Source organism: Carex rostrata, chromosome 10 (assembly GCF_964058835.1).
Source record: "Carex rostrata chromosome 10, lpCarRost1.2, whole genome shotgun sequence".
Classification (NCBI taxonomy): domain Eukaryota; kingdom Viridiplantae; phylum Streptophyta; class Magnoliopsida; order Poales; family Cyperaceae; genus Carex; species Carex rostrata.
This window is the reverse complement of record NC_135927.1, coordinates 8,344,725-8,366,236: the sequence shown is the minus strand read 5'-3', so window position 1 is coordinate 8,366,236 and position 21,512 is coordinate 8,344,725. Positions and strand designations below refer to the sequence as shown.

At 35.1% G+C, this 21,512-nt stretch overlaps 2 protein-coding genes across 2 annotated transcripts; both read left to right on the top strand.

The window, feature by feature from the left end:
* The first annotated feature begins 11,981 nt into the window (after positions 1-11,981).
* On the top strand, positions 11,982-14,125 carry LOC144560677 (uncharacterized). The gene is made up of 3 exons (XM_078309926.1): positions 11,982-12,326; positions 12,987-13,514; positions 13,648-14,125. Exons 1-3 carry the CDS (start codon positions 12,081-12,083, stop codon positions 13,894-13,896), a joined length of 1,023 nt encoding a protein of 340 aa, XP_078166052.1. The 5' UTR covers positions 11,982-12,080; the 3' UTR covers positions 13,897-14,125.
* A 4,369-nt stretch (positions 14,126-18,494) lies between these two features.
* Positions 18,495-21,307, top strand: LOC144560544 (magnesium transporter MRS2-B-like). Its single transcript, XM_078309768.1, has 5 exons — positions 18,495-19,083; positions 19,504-19,632; positions 19,988-20,323; positions 20,533-20,580; positions 20,885-21,307. Exons 1-5 carry the CDS (start codon positions 18,586-18,588, stop codon positions 21,113-21,115), a joined length of 1,242 nt encoding a protein of 413 aa, XP_078165894.1. The 5' UTR covers positions 18,495-18,585; the 3' UTR covers positions 21,116-21,307.
* The last annotated feature ends 205 nt before the right edge of the window (positions 21,308-21,512 follow it).

Sequence of the window (21,512 nt, the reverse complement as noted above, 5' to 3'; positions counted from 1 at the left end):
TGTTCAAGCAAAAGGAAAAGGAAGTATTGCCGTGCAAACCAAGATGGGTCTGAAATTTATCCGAGATGTATTGTTGGTTCCGGACCTAAAACAAAATCTACTAAGCGTGGGGCAATTAGTGAAGAATGGATATGCAGTTCATTTTGAAGATGGAGGCTGCAAAATTTTCGACCGAAGAAATAAAAATCAAATAATAGCAAGAATAAAAATGGAGAAGTCTAGAAGCTTCCCACTCCGCATAAGCTACGCTCCTCATATGGCGCTAAGAAATGAAGGGTCAAAACCAAGTGATACTCGAAGAGCTAAAGAAGGGTCTACAATATCAAAGTCATCCCCCAAGCAAGTAAGATCTTTATCCGAAATTTACGAGTCATCTAATTTTTCATTTGTTGAACCTCAAAACTTTGAAGAGGCCGCAAAGCATGAAAATTTGAAGAAGGCCAGGAAGGACAAAAACTACATGATTGAGAAGAACAACACTCAGAAGCTTGTAGATCAACCAAAATATCGTGAAGTCATTAGCGATAAATATATCTACAAGACAAGGTTAAATCCTGGCGGTGAAGTCAAAAACTACAAAGCAAGGGTGATGACAAAAGGCTTCAAACAAGAATCCGGCATCAACTATTGGAAGACATATGCTCCGATGAGAAGGCTAAAAAAGTGGCGATACGTTAAATCGGAATTTCAAAATAACTACCCTGATAAAGAAATTTATGTGAAGGAGCCACACGGAATTTTAAATCAAGGGGGAGGGAATAGACGATACAGAAAATCGATCAGCAAATTTAAATTTAAAGAGATTCAAGTCGGTGTTGAGGGGGAGTGTTGAAGATAACAACACCGAAGCCCAAAGCCCAATTAATATTTGGAGAGATCCAGAAGGCCCAAAGCCCATTAATTAATTCTAGAGTATTAAAGATATATATAGCCGGCTATGATTCAAGTGGATTATTCTAGAAAATTCAATACTCTTGTAATTTATCATACGAGTATCATGTACTCTCTGGAAATATATGTCGGTAGAATAAGTATGAAGTATCTAGAAAGATGTACCACCGACTTTAGGATAGTATAAATATATGTTAGGGCCTATAGCGTAGTATATATGAGTGAATGAAAAAATAGATAGAAACAGAGAATCAATAGAGTGAGGCGTGAGTGCTAGTAAGAAATATATCAAAGGCTTTGTACACTTGAGTAATAATAGAAATTATATTATAAACTCCTCTCTTCCAATACCTTCCACAATCAGATTATAATTTCCAACAACCCCGACTACGAGAGGTAACACAGGAGCCGTTGTTAGATCCTGCTCAGTCCAAAAAATAAACAAATTTCTCATTCATCTTTAATTTTCACACAACTCAACCATGTAACAGTACCCAAAATTCAAATACTTCAAACCCAACCCACCTGTCTGTGATGACGCTCTTGGATCTTATATCTGAGATGCCCGACATGAACCTGAGACTGTTTCTCCAAATCAATTTCTGTTGGATTAATTAAATAATACGCCCGTTATGGGAAACCCGAATCCAAAACCTGACCCGTTATGAAAAGGTGCTGATCCATAATGAAGAGGTGCATTGGTTTTTATATAAACCCAATCCCTCTCTTTCTCTAAGTTACTTAACAGAAATAATTAGAAAAACGTGTGAATAGTAACAACCAAAATTAGAGAGAAAAGATAGAGAGCACCAAGAAGCACTCTGTTAAGGATTGAAGGTTTTAGGTCGTGGAAAACGCAGGGCTTCCGGCTTCGGCTTGTGATTCCTTGCAGAACCAGTGATACTGCTACGCTCGCAAGATCCGCTTCCGCACGAAGATTAACGGAGTATTTTGTAAGTTCTATCCGTTAATTAACATTGGTATCAGAGCACTAGTTATGGCATGTATTCTGGTTTTAATACATACGTAAAATCTGTTATAATTAAATTTTTTTTTCTCCGAAAAATTTTCTGATTTTATTTTCTTTAAATAATTTCAGTTTTTTTTTTTTCTGAAAATTTTCCGAAAATTAATTGTAAAGAAATTTTCAGATTTTTTGGAGAATTTCCGAAAATTAATTTTAAGATTTGATTCACAAATTTTTTTTAAATACGTATTTTTTTTATTCACAAATTTTTATAAAATACGTTTTATAAAAATAAATACGTTTTATAAAATTAATTTTTCAGATATAAATACGTTTTATATTTGTATTCATTGAGTGGGAGATTTTTTAAATGTATCTTTTGGAGATGCATTGCAAAACAGTGATGTTGTATAGTGAAAATGGGAGATGCAAAGCAAAACCATGCATCTTTAGTTTATTATGGATCTAATACAACTGGTTGGACAATTTTTTGGTCCAAATGAATCACAACCGTCCAAAGAACCATTTTTTCTCAAGAATTTTCGGATTTGATGGTTGATATTTGGTGTGTACCATTTTTATACTTCTGGATTGTATAGAATCCATTTTTAGTTCAACCAGCGCCAATGGATGTGTCCATTACTGTGAGAAATGGAGAGGTTGTATGCACCGGTTCAAACTAAATAGACTTGGTCCACTTCTTGCTTGTGAACCGCGAAAAAAAATGTTTTTGTGGACACTGAGGCTTGAACCCGGGGCATGTTGCATAGGAAACTAAGGACCTTACCACCACACCACATTGAATTTCTTGTCACTATCTTGATTCTTTGTTATATATACTTCAAAACAGTATACTTTCCATTATGAATTTTCAATCCAAATGATTTTAGTCCGAATTTTTTTTAAATTCATAGAATTAGTTGTATAAATAATTTTTTTTTCTGTATCAAATTATATTGTTTTATACAATTAGTTCGAATATATATATATTTTTTTAATATGGATTTATGCATCTATTTTTTTTATGAAATTATGCATTATTCTGTATCAATTTTTTTTATATATAATTTTCGTTTATATATTATTTGTATAATTTTAGTGGGAGTTTTGCACAGTGAATAATTAATAGTAATAAAATTTATAGAATTAAATGATGATTGTGAACTTAGTGATCTTTCGATTTTAATCTATAAGTATTATTATTATTAAATTATTTCACAGTTGTTGTAAAACTAGAATTGTTATGCTAGGTATTAAATAATTTGTATTAAGCCATCAAAATTGTGATATGTCCTAACTTAGTTTAATTGTAAATTCTTAGTGAAATGGCATCTGCATCTAGGAATATTGTGGCAGAACTCAATAAGGGTGAAAAACTGAATGGCGATAATTATGAAATTTGGGCCATGAAAATTCAGTATGTCCTGGAAGAACAAGAGGTTCTTTCGGTCCTGGATCATATTCTAACCGAACCAGAAAAAAGTACAACTGCAAAGCACATTGCTGATAGTGCTGCATATGAGTCCTGGAAAAAGAAGAACTCCATTGCTCGTATTACATTGCTGAGCAGTATGGATAATGATGTGATGCATGAGTTTAGGCAACATGAGATTGCAAAAGAGATGTGGCTTGCTTTGAAGCAGAAGTTTGGTGGAACTTCTGTTACAAAACTGAGACAACTCACCATCAAGTTTGACACTTACAAGAAGCGTCCTAATCATAGCATGCGGCAACATCTCAGGGAGATGTCAAATATGATTAGTGAGTTGAAGGACGCTGGCCATGTTTTGACTGAAGAGCAACAACTTCAAGCAGTGATTCGTTCACTTCCTCATACTTGGGAACACATGAAGGTGAATCTGACCCACAATGAGAGTATTAAAACTCTCAACGATGCAGCAAGGCATCTGGAACTTGAGGAAGATCGTATTGAGGCATCCAAGCCTCAAGAAACTGAATCTGCTGTGCATTTGGCTGGTTCAAGCTCTCATGGAGGGCAAGGCCAGAAGCGTAAGTCAAATTATGGTCAGAAGGGCAAACAAGAGAAAAAGCATAAGGGGCAAGATCGTGGCAGGGGAAAGGCTTCTCAGAATTTTAAGAAGCATAATAAGGCCAAGATCAAGTGTTTCAATTGTGGCAAGAAAGGTCACTATGCTCGTGAATGCAAAGAGCCCCGCAAGGTACAAATTATAGAAAAACTTTTATATTTTTCATATGTTTCCAGTTCTGTTTTTATTGCTGATTCTCATCCTTTGTGGACTGTAGACTCAGGGGCAACAGACCATGTAGCCAAAGACCGTGATTTGTTTGTGGATTTTCGTCGAATTCCGCAAGGTTCAAAATGGCTTTATGTAGGAAACAACTCTCGTGTACCAGTCAAGGGTATAGGCACATGCAAGTTGGATATGCGTGATGGTCGAACCCTCCTCTTACATGATGTTCTCTTTGCACCTGACATTCGACGAAATCTTGTATCTGTAGTAGTTCTTCTTAGATTTGGATTTACTTTGAACATGTGTGGTACTTGTATTAAGTTGTATCTGGATGATGTGTGTTATGGTTATGGATATGTATCGAATGGTTTTATTATTCTGGATGTTATTAATATGATGACTTCTAATACCCATTTTTCTTTAATTACATCATATGCTTATGAAAATGTTGATGTGAATGTATGGCATATGAGATTAGGCCATATTGGACAGCAACGAATGGATAGATTAGCCAAGGAAGGCATGTTAGGCCAAATTGAAAGGGTTAGTCTACCAACATGTGAAAATTGTTTAAAAGGAAAAATGGCAAGAAAACCGTTTGGAACAGGAACCAGATCTGAATTTCCATTGCAATTAATTCATTCTGACATTTGTGGACCAATGAATGTGAGGGCACGACATGGAGGTAGATACTTTATCACCTTCATTGATGATTATACGCGATATGGTCACGTCTATTTGATATCTCATAAATCTGACGCTCTTTCTTGTTTCACGAAATTTATAACTTTATGTGAAAATCAATTAGACAGAAAGGTTAAGGCCTTAAGAACGGATCGCGGTCGCGAATATTTGTCTGATGAGTTCAAACAAATGTGCGAAGAAAAAGGAATACTAAGGCAACTAACCATGTCATATACTCCACAGCAAAACGGAGTGGCTGAAAGGAGAAATCAGACTCTTTTGGAAATGGTTAGGTCAATGATGGCTCAAGCAAATCTGCCAATCAATTTTTGGGGTGATGCATTATTGACAGCTGCCTATATTCTAAATCGTGTACCTTCTAAATCTGTTTCTTCAACTCCTTACGAACTTTGGACTAATAGAAAACCAGATCTTAGTAATCTGAGACCTTGGGGATGTGCTGCCTTTGTTCATGATTCATCTCATCAACATGGTAAACTGGGTCCAAGAGGTAAAAAGAGTATATTTATACGATACTCTGAACATTCCAAAGGTTATGTGTTCATTGGTGAACAATCGAGTGGGAGTGTAACAGAATTTGAGTCCCGATATGTCATTTTCTTGGAAAATGAATTTCCAAGAAAGGGTGAGATAGGTCAGGAATTTTCTCTATATGAAGTAGAGGAGGAGCAAGATGATTTGATTGTTGCAAATCGTTTGGTGCATATTCCTGAACCTCCAACAGTATCTCGTCCAAGTGGGAGCAAGTCTGTAGATGATGCTGAGCCAAGTTCAGCACAATCACAAATTAGGCATAGCAATCGTGCTAGAGTCCCTAAACGTCATTTTCCAATCGAAAATGAATCTTACATGATTGTCATGCAAGATGAAGAAGAGCCAAGAAATATTCGAGAGGCTCTCACTTGTCCTGCTAAAGAGAAATGGATGAAAGCAATGGAAGAAGAAATGGAGTCAATAAGATCAAATAGTGTTTGGGAATTAGTTGATCTCCCTGAAGGACGCAAGGCAATTGGGAACAAATGGGTTCTCAAGATTAAACGTCTAGCTGACGGCTCAATTGAGAGGTATAAGGCACGTCTTGTTGCTAAGGGGTATACACAGCAAGAAGGGATAGACTACGAAGAGACTTTCTCTCCTGTTGTAAGATTTACTTCCATACGATTGATACTAGCTATGGTTGCCAGTTTAGATTTGGAATTGCATCAAATGGATGTTAAAACTGCGTTTCTAAATGGCAATCTAGAAGAAGAGATATATATGGAACAACCTGTCGGTTTTGTTGCCGAAGGACAAGAGCACAAAGTGTGCAAATTGTTGAGATCTATTTATGGTCTCAAGCAATCTTCCAGACAATGGTACATTCGGTTTCATCAAGCAATCATATTATTTGATTTCGAAATGATTGATGAAGACCATTGTGTGTATGTCAAAAGATCCAAAGACAAATTTGTGATTCTATCGCTTTATGTGGATGACATACTGTTGGCTAGTAACAATAAAGAGTATGTACAAATCATTAAGGAATGGTTATCCTCCAATTTTGATATGAAGGATATGGGTGAAGCAGCATACATTCTTGGAGTGAAGATTGAAAGAGATCGTTCCAAGAAGATGTTAGCTCTATCACAAGAGCATTACATCAAGAAAGTACTTGAAAAATTTCATATGCAAGACTGTAAACCCATTGATACTCCTATAGCAAAAGGCGAAGGTCTTAGTTTAAGAATGTGTCCAAAGACTCCAGATGAAAAAGCACAAATGGAAAAAGTTCCTTACTCAAGTGCTGTTGGCAGCCTCATGTATGCTATGATGTGTACTAGGCCGGATATCAGTTTCGCCGTTGGGATGGTGAGTAGATATCAAGCCAATCCAGGACAGTCCCATTGGAAAGCAGTAAAAAGAATACTTAGATATCTGAAAGGTACTGCAGATTATTCATTGTGTTTTCAAGGAGAAAATATACAACTCATGGGTTACGCAGATGCTGATTGGGGAGGAGATTTAGATGAAAGAAAATCTACCTCAGGTTATGTTTTCTTACTTAGTAATGGAGCTATCTCTTGGAGTAGTAAGAAACAGAGTTGCATATCCTTATCCACAATGGAAGCTGAATTTGTAGCATTTTCAGCAGCAGTACAAGAAGCAGTTTGGCTTAAAAGATTTTTGAATCACTTGGGTTTCGGTGAGAATGAAACTAACTCAGTGTTGGTATACAGCGATAGCCAAGCAGCAATCGCTTATACAAAAGATCCCAAGTATCACTCAAAGACCAAACACATTCATACTAAGTATAACTTTGTTAGAGACATGGTGGCGAGAAAGCAAGTTTGCATGCAGTACATATCTACACACAAAATGGTGGCAGATCCTTTTACAAAGGCAATACCTAGAGATGTGTTTATTGGCCATGTGAAATCTCTAGGGTTACGTAGATTGTAGTTATATATATATATATATATTGATTGAACAGTATATATTATGTATATTTGTATTTGTGGGATAAATGCAATGAATGCTATTTACTTATACATTTATGTTATAATTGTTACAAATTATTTAATACCATTATATTTAGCATAACACATGAGATATAAAATGAAAGGTATGTCAGACAGTTGATTGGCCTTCTTACACAGGCAATCGCTTCTATGTCTTGGTAGGACATAGAAATAAGATTGATTTTAAGCTAGACATGATACAAAATGTGAGAGCAAGTGCTTAAAATATACATCGCCTTGATAGAGAATCAAGATGAGGTCATATGAATATATTATTATGACCGAAGGTGAAATACCCACTATTCACCTTAACTGTCTTATGCCAAGTGGGAGTCCTGTTATTGAATTTATATGATAAGTAGAGTTGTGGACTCAAGTTAGATATTATGTATATCTGAACTATCACTTGTACGGTTTTGAATTTTAAATTAGACATACGCTCCATAAGAAATGGAGAATAATACCGTAACATATGTTTCATACCATATGTGCAATTGACCAACAGGGTAACAGAAGATATGATCTCTTCTTCTTTGTTGTGTGAGACCCGCGAGATCAAAAGGATCTCATAGTACTCTTCTATTTTTTACTAAATACTTGAAGTTTCTTTTCAATTAGTTATTTTGGAATGTTGCCAATGATCATGAATGATACGATCTAATGGAACATATCTGAATAGCAATTGATTTGGAATGAATAGATTCTAGATAAAAGAAAATGATCATTTGAGTGTTACATTAAGTTATATTCACTGGTGCACCAATTATGTTTATGTAACATAATTGTGAATATATAAGTATGGTTGTATCAATAAATAAAAGAGATCCTGTAATACTTAAAAATGTAACTTGATGATCTGGGGTACTGCATATTTACTCTACTTAGATGTTGTTATACATACCTAACAGTTGGATAACAACATAGACTCTCAAATTAAGATATGTTGGTCACGACCTATTTCCTTGTATGAATTTTAACAGAGATTAGAGATTACGTTCTCTTAGTTTATAGCGGGTATCCCATTTTGTGCGAGTGGGAGATGTTGGATTAATTAAATAATACGCCCGTTATGGGAAACCCGAATCCAAAACCTGACCCATTATGAAAAGGTGCTGATCCATAATGAAGAGGTGCATTGGTTTTTATATAAACCCAATCCCTCTCTTTCTCTAAGTTACTTAACAGAAATAATTAGAAAAACGTGTGAATAGTAACAACCAAAATTAGAGAGAAAAGATAGAGAGCACCAAGAAGCACTCTGTTAAGGATTGAAGGTTTTAGGTCGTGGAAAACGCAGGGCTTCCGGCTTCGGCTTGTGATTCCTTGCAGAACCAGTGATACTGCTACGCTCGCAAGATCCGCTTCCGCACGAAGATTAACGGAGTATTTTGTAAGTTCTATCCGTTAATTAACAATTTCAAAAGGCTCAGAATTGAAAACAAAACTGTTTGAGGGTAGCCCTGATCTCAACTATATCAAGTGTCGACCTTTGGATAGGTCTCGGATCTCAAAGTACCCTGACAGAGGTAGCGAGATTACAGTTTCAAATATAACATAATCAATAGTAAAAAGATGTATAAATAAAATTAGAAATTACCAGAACCCATTTTAACGAAAGATACCAGAAGAAGCATTTCAAAAATGGAGAGTAGTACCATACCTCAGAGCAGTGACGAAGACCAACGGCAGTGGGAATTGCGGCCTCCTCCCAGATTAGCGTCAGGAAAAGGATGGGCTGGCGGGAAGGACAGAGAATAGCAGATGGGAGCAAAATATAAACTGACCGAAGAACGCAGCCATAGCGGGAAGACCACGTAGCGAGGTCGTGCTACGTGTAGCGCATGGGAGAGAAATCGGTAGCTAGGTGTAGCCGTATGCACGATCGTGAGAGCCTGAGGCGGTGATTTGAATTTTCGTTCCTTTTCTTGCTACGTGTTTTTTGGTCATTTGAAGGAGTTGAGGCTTGTTGAAGAACAGCCGGTTTGATATCTGCGGGAATTTTTTTTTTAATGTCGCTACAACAGCCCAGCCCAAATCATAATATTAATATGTAATCGATAGCCCAGCGCAAAAATGAAGTGACGTCAGGCGGAAGTAACTTCAGCCGTAGATGCTGAATCGTGTGGCAGATCTGGGGCGATCACTGTTCATCCTCGCATTGAAAATTAAGGTATTATAATAACATATTTTGCAATCATCCAATTGTTAGAAATTTATTTTAAAACTCAAAATTTAAATAATATTTATCTTAATATTAATGGTTTTTAACTTTATGATTTATAGAGCTAATTGTGAATTAATTCATTTAATTCAGTTTCTACATAGATGTTCATTATCTATTGCCTCAGAAAATCAAATCCAATAGATATTGAATATGAGCTGTGCGTGGCATACTGTTATTCATTTTAATCAATTGAAAAACATAGCACAGCACTTTGCGCAAGTATCCGTTTGAGCTATACATGATGACCATTCATTCCTCAAATTCAACCGTTCAATTTCTTTAATATATATAAAAACTGAAATAGAGAATGAATGAGTATGTTAATTGTCATAAATGCACATATTTATCTTGTGTTAATGTCATTTGCCTATAAATAACACATGATATTTCAAGAAATGATCATCCCAATAATCCATTCAACAATTCACATTCTCTCGCTCTTCCTCTTAGCTCTATAATTCATAAAACTCAATTTCTATTCTCCCACAAACAAATATTTTCTTTATAGAAAACATATTATTCTGCTATCATTGTTGAAAGAAGCTACATCAACCTCTACCACGGTTGCGCCCGAAGGTAGAGGAATACCGGCGTAACTTGGGGCAAGCTTAACCGATTATTCCTGCGCTTAGGACGGGAAGTTGCCTTAGGTCCGCATTTTGCAGCTCCGGGTAATAAAGTTTTAATTATATTCTTGATTATATTTTTTAATATAATTGTTATTTATTTTATTGATCAAAATTCAGATTTAAAATTAGTTGGTTAGTTCATATTTTTCCAACATTTTTCCAATCTCAAGCCAACCCATAATAAAAGTAGTTCTCTACTGGTACCAAAAGGTACTGAAAACCAAAACTAGAAAAAAAAAATTAAAAAAACAAAATGTACAGAAAACCATATTAAAGGAAGGACAGCAGCTTACATTGCGACCGAAGTGTTGCTGTACCGCAATCACAGCTGCATCGTTGTCGACCACATCCCATAACCCTTTTGAGGCGAAAATGACAAATCTGTCATCAGGACCAAGTTGGTATGGTTCAGCCTACACAATAAACAAAAAAAAAAAGAGGCAGCCTATTGGATTGAATCTATACGAGAATTTGTAAAAAAAAAAAGATACATTTAAAATGATAAATGAGAATTTTTATCGATTCATGGTTGATGCTGGCCTGTTTGTTTCACATTCCTTTTTTTAATTTGGGTTTAGACAGTAGTAAGATCTAGTTTCCATTTTTAGAAAGAGTGCAAAACAAAGCGCAGTCATGTTGAAAATAAATAGAAGATATTTTGACAACCTTCAACTGTGCAAATTTCAACCACAAGCACAATTGAAGTACCACAAACAGAGCAGTTGATTAGTACTGAATTAATTACACAACAATCACAGCTCACAGAAAACACTAGAAATAGAATAACTAAAAATCAATTAACATAAAATAGAGAGTAATTACCTGGATGAAGTCATTGTACATCAGATACACATGTCCAATTGCTCTAGCCACCTGGATTTTTTTTAAATGTAAAATGATAAGCAATTGATCTTTGGGACTAAATGCTTGGTTGTTGTTGTTGTAAGCAATTGATCACCCGTCAAGAGAAACGGGCTTAGCTATCAATATACTGCCTTAATAAAACAACAATCACAGCTCACATAAAACACCATAAATAGAATAACTAAAAATCAATTAATGTAATATAATAGAAAGTAATAATTACATGAAGAGAACCCTTGATTGACCATTGCCCCGGGGCTGATTTCGTGAAGAGGCTAGTACTGAAAGGATGCTCTGCTGGATCATTAGCATTATAACAGTTTTGTGTAATGATTTTAACAAAGCAGATTTGCCTTAAAGCAGCGCACAAACCAGTTTTAGTTCTACAATCTACGCACTGTATAGAGCCAAAACTACTATGTTAAAATCATTGAAAATAAATCTGCTGTAATTCTTGGGGAGTTACATGACCTGTAATTCAAATCCGAACCGTTGGTCTTTCTTGAAATTTGTGCATGAAAACTTACTTTTTTTGAGATCTGTGCAGAAAAAATTTGAATGGTTGATATTGGAATTTCAGGGCCCTGTAATTCCTCCCGGAATTACAGCAGATTGGGACTCAAAATCATTACCATTTACACTTAATTTTTACTGCACCAGGCGGATCCGAATCACCCCAGGTACCTGAGGTGCAAGTGTCAAATCTGGACTATTCCTTTTATCTGTCACGGATCTCAAAGCAGACCCCTATTGCTTTAATAGCACCGGATCTAATTTGAATCAGCTGAGATTAATCTGGACCGTCTGTTTTGTTAGATTGTACCTCAGGTACCGAGGGGGACACGGACTCGCAGCAGGCACGGACTCGGATCAAATTTACAGATCCGAATTATATCTTGACTCCGAAGTCCGAGACTGGAATCAACTGGACGCGACCAGACAGGCGACGGACGGATCGGATCCTATTTCTAGATCCGTACCGTTATTGCGAAAGCTAGAAGCTTCTTCGCCTTTCACTAAAACGATAAACCCTTCTCTCTACCTCTCGGTCTCTCTGCTTCCTTCGGCACTGCTCTTTCTACTGTCGCTATGGCATTCTCTGTACGCGCTGCTTCTCTAGGTTTCAAGCCGGTACACCTGTGTGCCAGGTCCAGTGACTCCTCTTCCATCTCCCCTTCCTCCCTCTCTTTCAAGCGCAGTTTCTCCGGCCCGAATTTACCCCTGCGGTTATCTTTCTGCCCCCGGAGTTTTAGAAAATTCATGGTTGTGCCATTTGCTGCTTCTGGGGAAGCTACAGAGGCAGAAGAGGCTACTGCCGCCGCCACTACAGAGCAGGTACCTTTCCAAGTAGTCCAATTTGCAGATATACCCTTGGAATTGAAGAAATTTGTATAAGTTGCTTTAACGTCCTTGCAGTTTCTGTAATACCATATTTATCCCTGAAATTTGAAAAAATGCTCCATTTATAGTGGTACCATATGAACCTGACTATTAGATATCAAAAATTGATGTTATTGTTTTGTACCGGCTGTTCTTTATCTAAAATAAGTTTTCTGATGTAAAAATCAGGAAGGATCAGAAATCGAAGCCCTGATAGATAACAACTCTGAAAAAACAAGAAAAGTAACAACCAACAAACAAATAGATAAAGCCTAGTGTGCAAAAACAACCTGGTAAATCTACAAATTACAAGAACACCCTACATTTCTAACTGAAAAAAAAAATTATCTTTTACCAGTGGAAGTGGGTCCAACTGTCAGTGTTACTGTAGAAGTAGAACTGTTCATCTCCAGTAGAAGGGAGCATCCAAAATTAGTATCTTCTGTAGATTTGTATTCTTTTTAGTAAATGTTTGTATTTGTATTCCACAGATTTTTCTTGTTGAGGTAACTAGTAGTACCATATAAACCTGACTATTAAATATCAAAAATCAGTGTTATTGTTTTTGTACCAACTATTATTTATCTAAAATAAGTTTTCTGACTTAAAAATCAGGAAGGATCAGAGATCGAAGACCCGATAGATGACAACTCTGAAACAGAAACAGATAGTTCTGTTCCACCGCCAGAAGAAAACCCTAATTCGGCTCTGATTGCAACCCTAAATGCCTACAAGGAGGCATTGGCCAGCAAAGACCAAACCAAAATCAAAGAAATTGAAACCTACCTCCTATCGATTGAAGAGGAGAGCGTTTCTCTTTCCGACAAAGTGGGTACTTTAACTGGTGAGCTGAAAACTGAACATGAGCGGTTACTTAGAATCAGTGCCGATTTCGATAATTTTAGAAAGAGAACGGAGAAGGAGAAGTATAATTTAATGGATAATGTGAAAGGAGAGGTGATAGAGAATCTTTTGCCGGTATTAGATAATTTTGAGAGGGCTAAGGCACAAATAAAAGTTGAGACCGAAGGGGAGAAGAAGATAAATGAGAGTTATCAAAGTATATATAAGCAATTTATTGAGATTTTAACCTCTTTGGGCGTGAAAGATGTGGAGACAGTCGGTAACCCCTTTGATCCAATGGTAATGTTTTGTTATTATATTTTATAATTTATTTGCTTTTCTTATTGATATTCACCTCTTTATTTTATTTTTATATTTTTTAAATACTTTCTTCATCACACTACGATTTTTCTTGTGTTAATTTTTTTAATAGTTTCATGAGGCGATAATGCAAGAAGACTCAACAGAGTATGAAGAGGGCATAATTCTCCAAGAATTCCGAAAGGGTTTCAGGTTAGGAGATAGGTTATTGCGACCTGCTATGGTAAAGGTCTCTGCCGGACCGGGACCTGCGAAATCTGACGACACCGACATGATTGATATGGAGGATGGAGTGCTTCCCCATGAAAAAATCGGCGATTCCAATGAAGATGGTGGTGAAGATGGGGCCGACTTAGATTAAATCTGAGGTAAATTAATTTGTTTTCAGATGAATTTTGTAATAGTTTGGCATTCAGAAAAGTTTTGAGAAGCATTAAAACAACACAATTTTATAATTTTTTGGAGAGAATTAGGGAGATCACAGGATGTTTTAATCTTTGAATTGTCTTTTGGTTAGATTTGGTGATAATTTTTTATTATTAAGAAGTTATTGGTAGATCTAATTTTATGAAATTCAAGGATGATAATTAGTAGTGGTGCCATCTTATTGACTCATTTAATTTTGTTTTTTAGTGATTATATTTTTTTTTTATAGTGAGGGAGTTGCAACCTGCTATAATTTTTGTGGCATTAAATTTTATAATTCCAGATTAGCGAAGTAATTTGAGTCTTACATAATTAATCCCATTACATTGATTCAAATGATGAAAATACCCTTACTTTTTTTTCTGTTTAATGGGTTGTGATACATGTTAAAAAAAGGCTAGAGACATTGTTATCTAGTTGATAATGTAGGTTTAAATTTGCATATGTACCAAGTTGTGATATATTTTTAAAAACATAGTTTCAATGAAACTGTTGGCATAGCACACTGTTTTTTTACAGAAATTCTAGTGTATGAGAGCTTAAACAATTTAACAAAAAAAAAAAAAAAGTTCCTGGCTACTCTTATTTAACAAAAAAGAATGTATTGCATAAAAGGGATGATGTTTTGATACACTGATAATTTCGACGGTCCATATTAATTTTATCAGACTGTTACAATTAATTCAAAAGTTTAGAAGTAGGGAAATTTGAAGTTATGGTAATCATTGAAACAAGTGTATAAATTATAAATTGGGCCACATTAGATCTTAAATGTATTTAGTTCTTAAATATCAACATTCAATAAGATTATTAAAAAAAGTCAAATTTGAATATTTCTATAATCTCATTATTTAATCCATCAGCTGAATTCAATGATAATATGTTTCCTATTAAAAGGTGGTATACTAGACTAATTTTTTTTTTTTTTTTAAATATGGGTAAAGTTAGGTATAAAATTATCCTCAGCACCAAAACACTTTTCACCCTATTTGGATGGAGATTAGAGGAAGGAATGGGAGGTAAAGAATATAAGAGAATGGAATGAAATAGAAAAGAAGATTAACATATTTAACATTTTCGCGTTTGAATGATTAATGAAATAAAATAAATTTAATTTTTTTTTCCGTCTTATTTCTTGTTTAGTTGATTAAAATTTAGGAGGTTAATAAGAAATTCGGTGACTATTGTAGGTTTGAGAAAAAAATCTCGTATGAGAATTATATATGTAAGATATAGATTTGGACATTTATGTCATTTTTTTTTAAAAAAAATTTGTAACAAAATTTTTTTTCATCCGTTACACTCCAATTTAGGAGAGAAACCGATTTTATTAATTATAATGATATAATGTTAAACCTTTCACCTCTTGTACCCTTCACTTCCAACATAATTTTATCAACTAAACACAATTCAACAGAAAATTTTTGTTCCTTTCCATTTCCTCCCTCTACTCTCCTTCCAAACAAGGTGTTAATGCAAAAGGAACCATAATGCTCACAAGCCACATGCTATGGGACTCAAAAAAGTAAGAGATGTGTTTCGTTGTTATAATTTGCATGTCAAATCTCAGCTGATAGCTAGATTGAAAACTAAAAGATATGATATGATATGATATGATTGCCTAGGTCAAGATCAAATTTTGAGTTTAGCATCTCGACCGTCTAATCTCTAACCTGAGATGAAATGCATGGGAACCCTTTGGTTGAATCCGGGTCAATCTAACCTGAGATGAAATGCATGGGAACCCTTTGGTTTCAACACAGATCATACGGTTCTGAGTTAATGCAGAGGGTACAAATTCATGCTAATATGAGCAGCTCCAAGGGAATTTGGATCTCCTAAAGTCAGTGAAAATTTTGAGTTTGGATATAGACCGTTCGATCATAATCGCACGAATGTAAAAGAGGCTCAATGAATTCTTACTTGATCCGGAATTCTGGATTGGTTCAGATTCTGATTGGACTATCTGGATTCAAACTGAAAATTTGAGTGAATTCGGACCTGCTCAAGGACAAAGCTATTTTTTTTTAATGAGCTAATAATAATAATAATAAATATTAGTGCTGAGCGAGAAAATTCATGAGAATGTGCAAAAATAATTACAATGAAAAGTTTATATATATATAGTTTTTGTTGGTTCAAAATAAACTATTAAGCTATGCGATTTTTCGAAAATTTCAACTCTTTTATGACTTTGTTGTCTAAACAAGAATGCTAGGCATGATAAATGAACAATTATTGGAAGCAACATTTTACTAATTCTAAATAAAGGACATTTCTATAATTTTTTGGGTTTTGATTAACTATTACGTTGGTTGTCATGATTATTAAATAAATTTAGTTGTTGATATTTTAATTCACAGGCACCGTATATCAAGTAATATGTGTTCACAAAAAAATATGGAAAAAGTTCATCGCATTAAATTTTGTTCTCATCTATCAAACTTTTATACTTCTATTTAAATATTTTGAAACTTTAACTGTGGCATACAAATTACGAGTCAAACTTACCCGGGTTCTGGTGCAACTTTGATGTTGCACAAATTTTGATGCGTAAAAAAAATTTGAATTATACATAAATATAAAATTGTACAGGATTTTTTTTTCGAACATTTTAAAATTTTTTGAAGTTCATCCATTACAATGTATTGGGAGTTATGCTAACGGTATACAAAATTGTGCTGACAGTTTTTGACAATTTCTTCTTATTACAAAAGTATGAACTTTGTATCAAATTTGAAAACATTTGAAAAGGTCAATTATGTACAGGATTAGGGGATCGTTATTTAGAAAATAGTATGGGTCACTAAATATCAAAGAACTATCTGTTATGACCCGCTACACTTGTTTAACCTCAAGTCTTTATTTCAAAGAATCAGCAGGAGAAAGTGTATCAAATATCAATTAATCAACCTACCCCAAGTCTCTCTTCTTTTATCTCAATTTCTATAAGAATGCAGACAACAGTTCAAACTAGCATCGAGTCTGGGTAACTACTGATATCTCCAGTTATAAGTTAAAACTGGAGAAAATTATCCAGAGTCCGGACTTCTCTAGCGTCCGACATTCACGTGTACTCCAGATACTCCACCAAAATAAAAATAATTGACATTTCCACGTTTGCTGAATTTTTATTTTTATTTTTATTTTTAGAAGATACAAAATTAAAATTTACGAATTGAGGGTTTTATCTTCGAAAATAACTATGACTGCACCAAATTAGCTTGTCTGGCTAATATAATATCACTGTCATTTCAACTTATATAACACCAATTCCAAAATCTATCGAGTTAATTTCAAATGGTGAATTCAAACCGTTCAAACTAATCTACTTTATTAGTTGTGCGTTTGTATGCAAAATTATAATTTTTCAAATTAATTTTGTATCAAGTCAAGTGGTTGTGTGAGTTTTTAAATTAATTTTAATATATTAATTTTTCAATATTTTTACTACTTAATTTGATACTAACATAACTCAAAAATCTAAATTTTTTGAATGTAAACGCATTACTCATAAAGTACATTGGTTTGAATGATTTGAATTAATTATTTGAAGTTTATTTCATCAATTTTGAAATTAGTGTCATATGACACCGATGTCATACTAGCTGGAGTCCAAATTAGCATCTAACTAAAAACTATATATTTTTATGATTTATTTATTTATATTAAACTTAAAAAGTAAAAAAAAAAGTATGTCAAATTGATAATTTGATTCAGTTTAGGAGTGCATAATTTGTACAGCCTTGTGTGTGGTAGGGTGGGAAGGGGATGAACCAATTTTTCGGTCAGCTCTAATCTCAAAATCAAATTTGAAATTCATATTTTAATTATAATCATCCTGATTATGAATGAATGGAGTAGGATGTTCTAGCATGTACTAAACCAAATTTTTATCCTTAATTTAGAGGATAAAAAACACTCAATCTATTTTCTATCATTTTAATTTCTAAATTTTAAAAAAAAAATTCTCTGACGTCCACGTATATTCCGGGTACTAAAAAAATATATATAAAAAGAAAAACAGAATGATGCAAAAGATTCTCCGTCTCTAATATTTTAACAAAATGGAGAGCATGTGACCAGAATCCATAAACTCTAAGGTAACAGAAAATATCTGTGTAGATTCGCACGGTTTGATCGGTATCTAGACCAATCCGGTTCGAGGTAAAATTCGCAGGATTCTTTAATATTAGTGCAGTCTCTGATCGAACGGTCTAAATTTAAAAGGAATATTTGTATTACCTTAGGTGCTGTGAATTAGAATCATGTGAACCAGGTCCCAACCCAACTGTGGATCCCACAAATCCTCGCTCCCGCAATCTCTTCTCCGGAAATAAATCTCCTGTTATTCTTAAGGAATAACAGACAGGAGGAAGCTGTTATTCCGATCTCAACCGTTAAATCCCTTAAAGGCACGAATCTCAAGAAAATAAGTTTTCCATGCGCGAATCGTAACGAAGACTACGGTTTAGATGGAAATAACAGATTCTTGTTATTCCTTGGGAATAACAGCAGATTTATTTCCTCTCATCTCCTCCATTGCGCCAAAATCCACCTCTCAAAACAAACAACGAGAAAAGGAAGAAGAGTCTCTCTCTCTCTCTGTCCCTCTCTAGTCGCCATGGACGACCCCAAAAACCCTCTCCTCCCGCCTTCTCGCCCCGCCCTCGTCACCGCTCCACCGCCGACATCCTTTGCCCTCGCCAAAAAGCGCCTCACTATCCTCCCAAAGAAAACCCCTTTCCGCTCCTGGATCCGTGTCGAGGCTTCCACTGGAGCCATCAGTTGCGTCTCCCTCGACAAGGTCACACTCATGCGTCGGTGCGACCTCCCAGCTCGTGATCTTCGCCTCCTGGATCCGCTCTTCCTCTACCCCTCCACAATTCTCGGCCGGGAGAAGGCAATTGTTGTCAATTTAGAGAAGATCAGGTGCATAATCACGGCCGATGAGTTGCTGGTATCGGTCCAGAGCTTGAATGGAAATGCGTCAGGAGGGGAGGAGTGGGAGTATGCTGACGAGGTGCAGAGGCGGCACGCTTCTAGGTCTGAAGATCTCCCGTTTGAGTTTATCGCATTGGAGGTTGCTCTTGAAGCAACTAGTGCGTATCTCGATGCACAGGTATGGTGTGGATGAAGGATGAGGAAGAAAAAGGTTCTGGTAAAATTGTCAGAAATTGAGTGTGGGTGAACTGGAAAATTGAAATTGGGGGCTGAATAAGTTATTGTAGTGTAATTTTATATTATATTGGGGCTGAAAAGTATAAATATTTGTACAAATTATAAAATATAAAGGATAAAACTAATAAACAAATGTTTTATGATGTCTAAACAATGACATTATCAGTGCAAAATTAAGGTCTGGTAATGCACTCAAAAGTTTTTACTGGTGGTAGCAGTAGATACATGCAAATTGAGAGAATCTTTGGATATTCTCAATGGGTATTTGGTACTGGTAAGGTGCAACCTGTTATCTTTTTCATTTGGATCTCTGATTTTTTGTATTAAATTAAATTTTCATAAATTTTCATATTTGGAATAGGCAGCCGAGCTAGAGATTGAGGCGTACCCCTTGTTAGACGAGCTAACATCAAAGATAAGCACACTAAATTTGGAGCGTGTACGGCGTTTAAAGAGCAAGCTTGTTGCTTTGACCCGAAGAGTACAAAAGGTATGGAAAAAAAGGAGAAGAGAAAAATAATGTCGGTTTGGGACTGGTAAAGATAATTGTGTACCTATGGTACAATCTTTACCAGTAACATTGGCTCACATCATTTGGAGCATTGGTTCAGGTCTGGTACCAGCAAGTATCTGTACCTTCTTGTGAAATGATGCACGATTCCAATTTGATTTCTCATTGGTATAATCATGAAGTTTAATATCTGTCAATTTGCTCAAAGCCTTGTAATATAATCTACATTTTAAAATTTTGTATTGAAGTATCATGTTAACTAGCTGAATAGTTATTTCCATTAGACTTGCTATTGTCATTGTTTTTACAAATATTTTATTGCTGTTTAATTAAGGTTAGAGACGAGATAGAACAACTCATGGATGATGATGGAGACATGGCTGAGCTTTACCTGACAGAAAAGAGACATAGCATTGAATCCTTTTATACTGAGCATGGAACCCTAGCTGGGCCCGGCATGTCAGCCTCAGCACCAACATCTCCCTTCGGGTCTCCGACCAGCACTAGTGCCGGTCTGAAGAAACTGGAGAGGAACTTCAGCCTGGCTAAGAGCAGCCGGCATGGCAGCTCAAGAAGTGTTGAAACGGAGAAGAGGGATATTGAGGAAATTGAGATGCTTCTAGAAGCCTATTTTGTTGTTGTTGATAATACACTTAACAAGCTTATGTCGGTATGTAATAGTTTTTTTTTAATCTCTCTATTTTTTTTATTTAAATTTGATTGGTCTGGATCCATTTGGTGTGTGCAAAAGTGTTATGTGTTGCAGGATAAATGGATGAACATGCATTCATTTATTTTGTGACGATAATTCTTTCATAAAAGTAATTTTTAAATTTTTTTGAATGAAACCTTTTTTATTTTTGTTTTTTCAATTTTCAGCTGAAGGAATATATTGATGATACTGAGGATTTTATCAACATCAAGCTGGTATTGCTTTCCTCTTACATCAAAATATTTCCTTTTTCAATGTGAAAAACATCTTTTGTAATTTGAGCTACTATGATACCATTACCAGTCATTGCATAAGATGTCCTGAACTCCTGATACTGTACCAGTTATCAATGGTATTCACACTATGTCAAATTTTTAAGTCCTTTGGTACCATATGACCTTTGATCACTTCTCTAAGTTGTAATCAACGGTCCTTTTCAGATATCCTAAAAGAAAGGAGCACTTTTTTGAGGCACTATTATTAATTTTTTTATTTTTTTTAATTTCGCTTTTTTGCAAGGACAATGTGAGGAACCAACTGATTCAATTTGAGCTCCTTCTAACTACTGCAACTTTTGTAGTTGCCATTTTTGGTGTGATAGCCGGCATATTCGGTATGAACTTTGAAATATCACTTTTTGACGTACCAGAGGCTTTTAATTGGGTACTCGGAATATCTGGCATGGCTGGTATCATCATATTTTCTGGATTCTTTTGGTGCTTCAAACGCCGTCGATTGATTCCTCTTTAGATCTCTCTTTATCTCTCTGTTGTTGTTATGTTGTGTAGCTTGCAGGGTATTAAATGGTAATAATGGTGTCTGATGTTTAAGTTCTTTTGTTGGTTTTTTTCTTTTCAATCTTTTTTGTTAGGAAATTTATTGTTAATCAAAAGTACAGGTAAATATGAGATGTTAATATGTTAATATTTCTGGGGAACTTTTGCTATAGTAGGTCTAGGTTACACAAATGATTATATGAAGTCACATAAATGATTTGAACCAATTAGCATAAATCATAGCACCAACAGTTTAGTGCATGATTTATGACTAGGGGTAATGTATTAATAAAAATGTTTGAAGTCTTAGCTTCCTTAAATTAAATAAATTTGGTAGATAAAGGTTTCCTGAGTATCTATAATAATTCGCA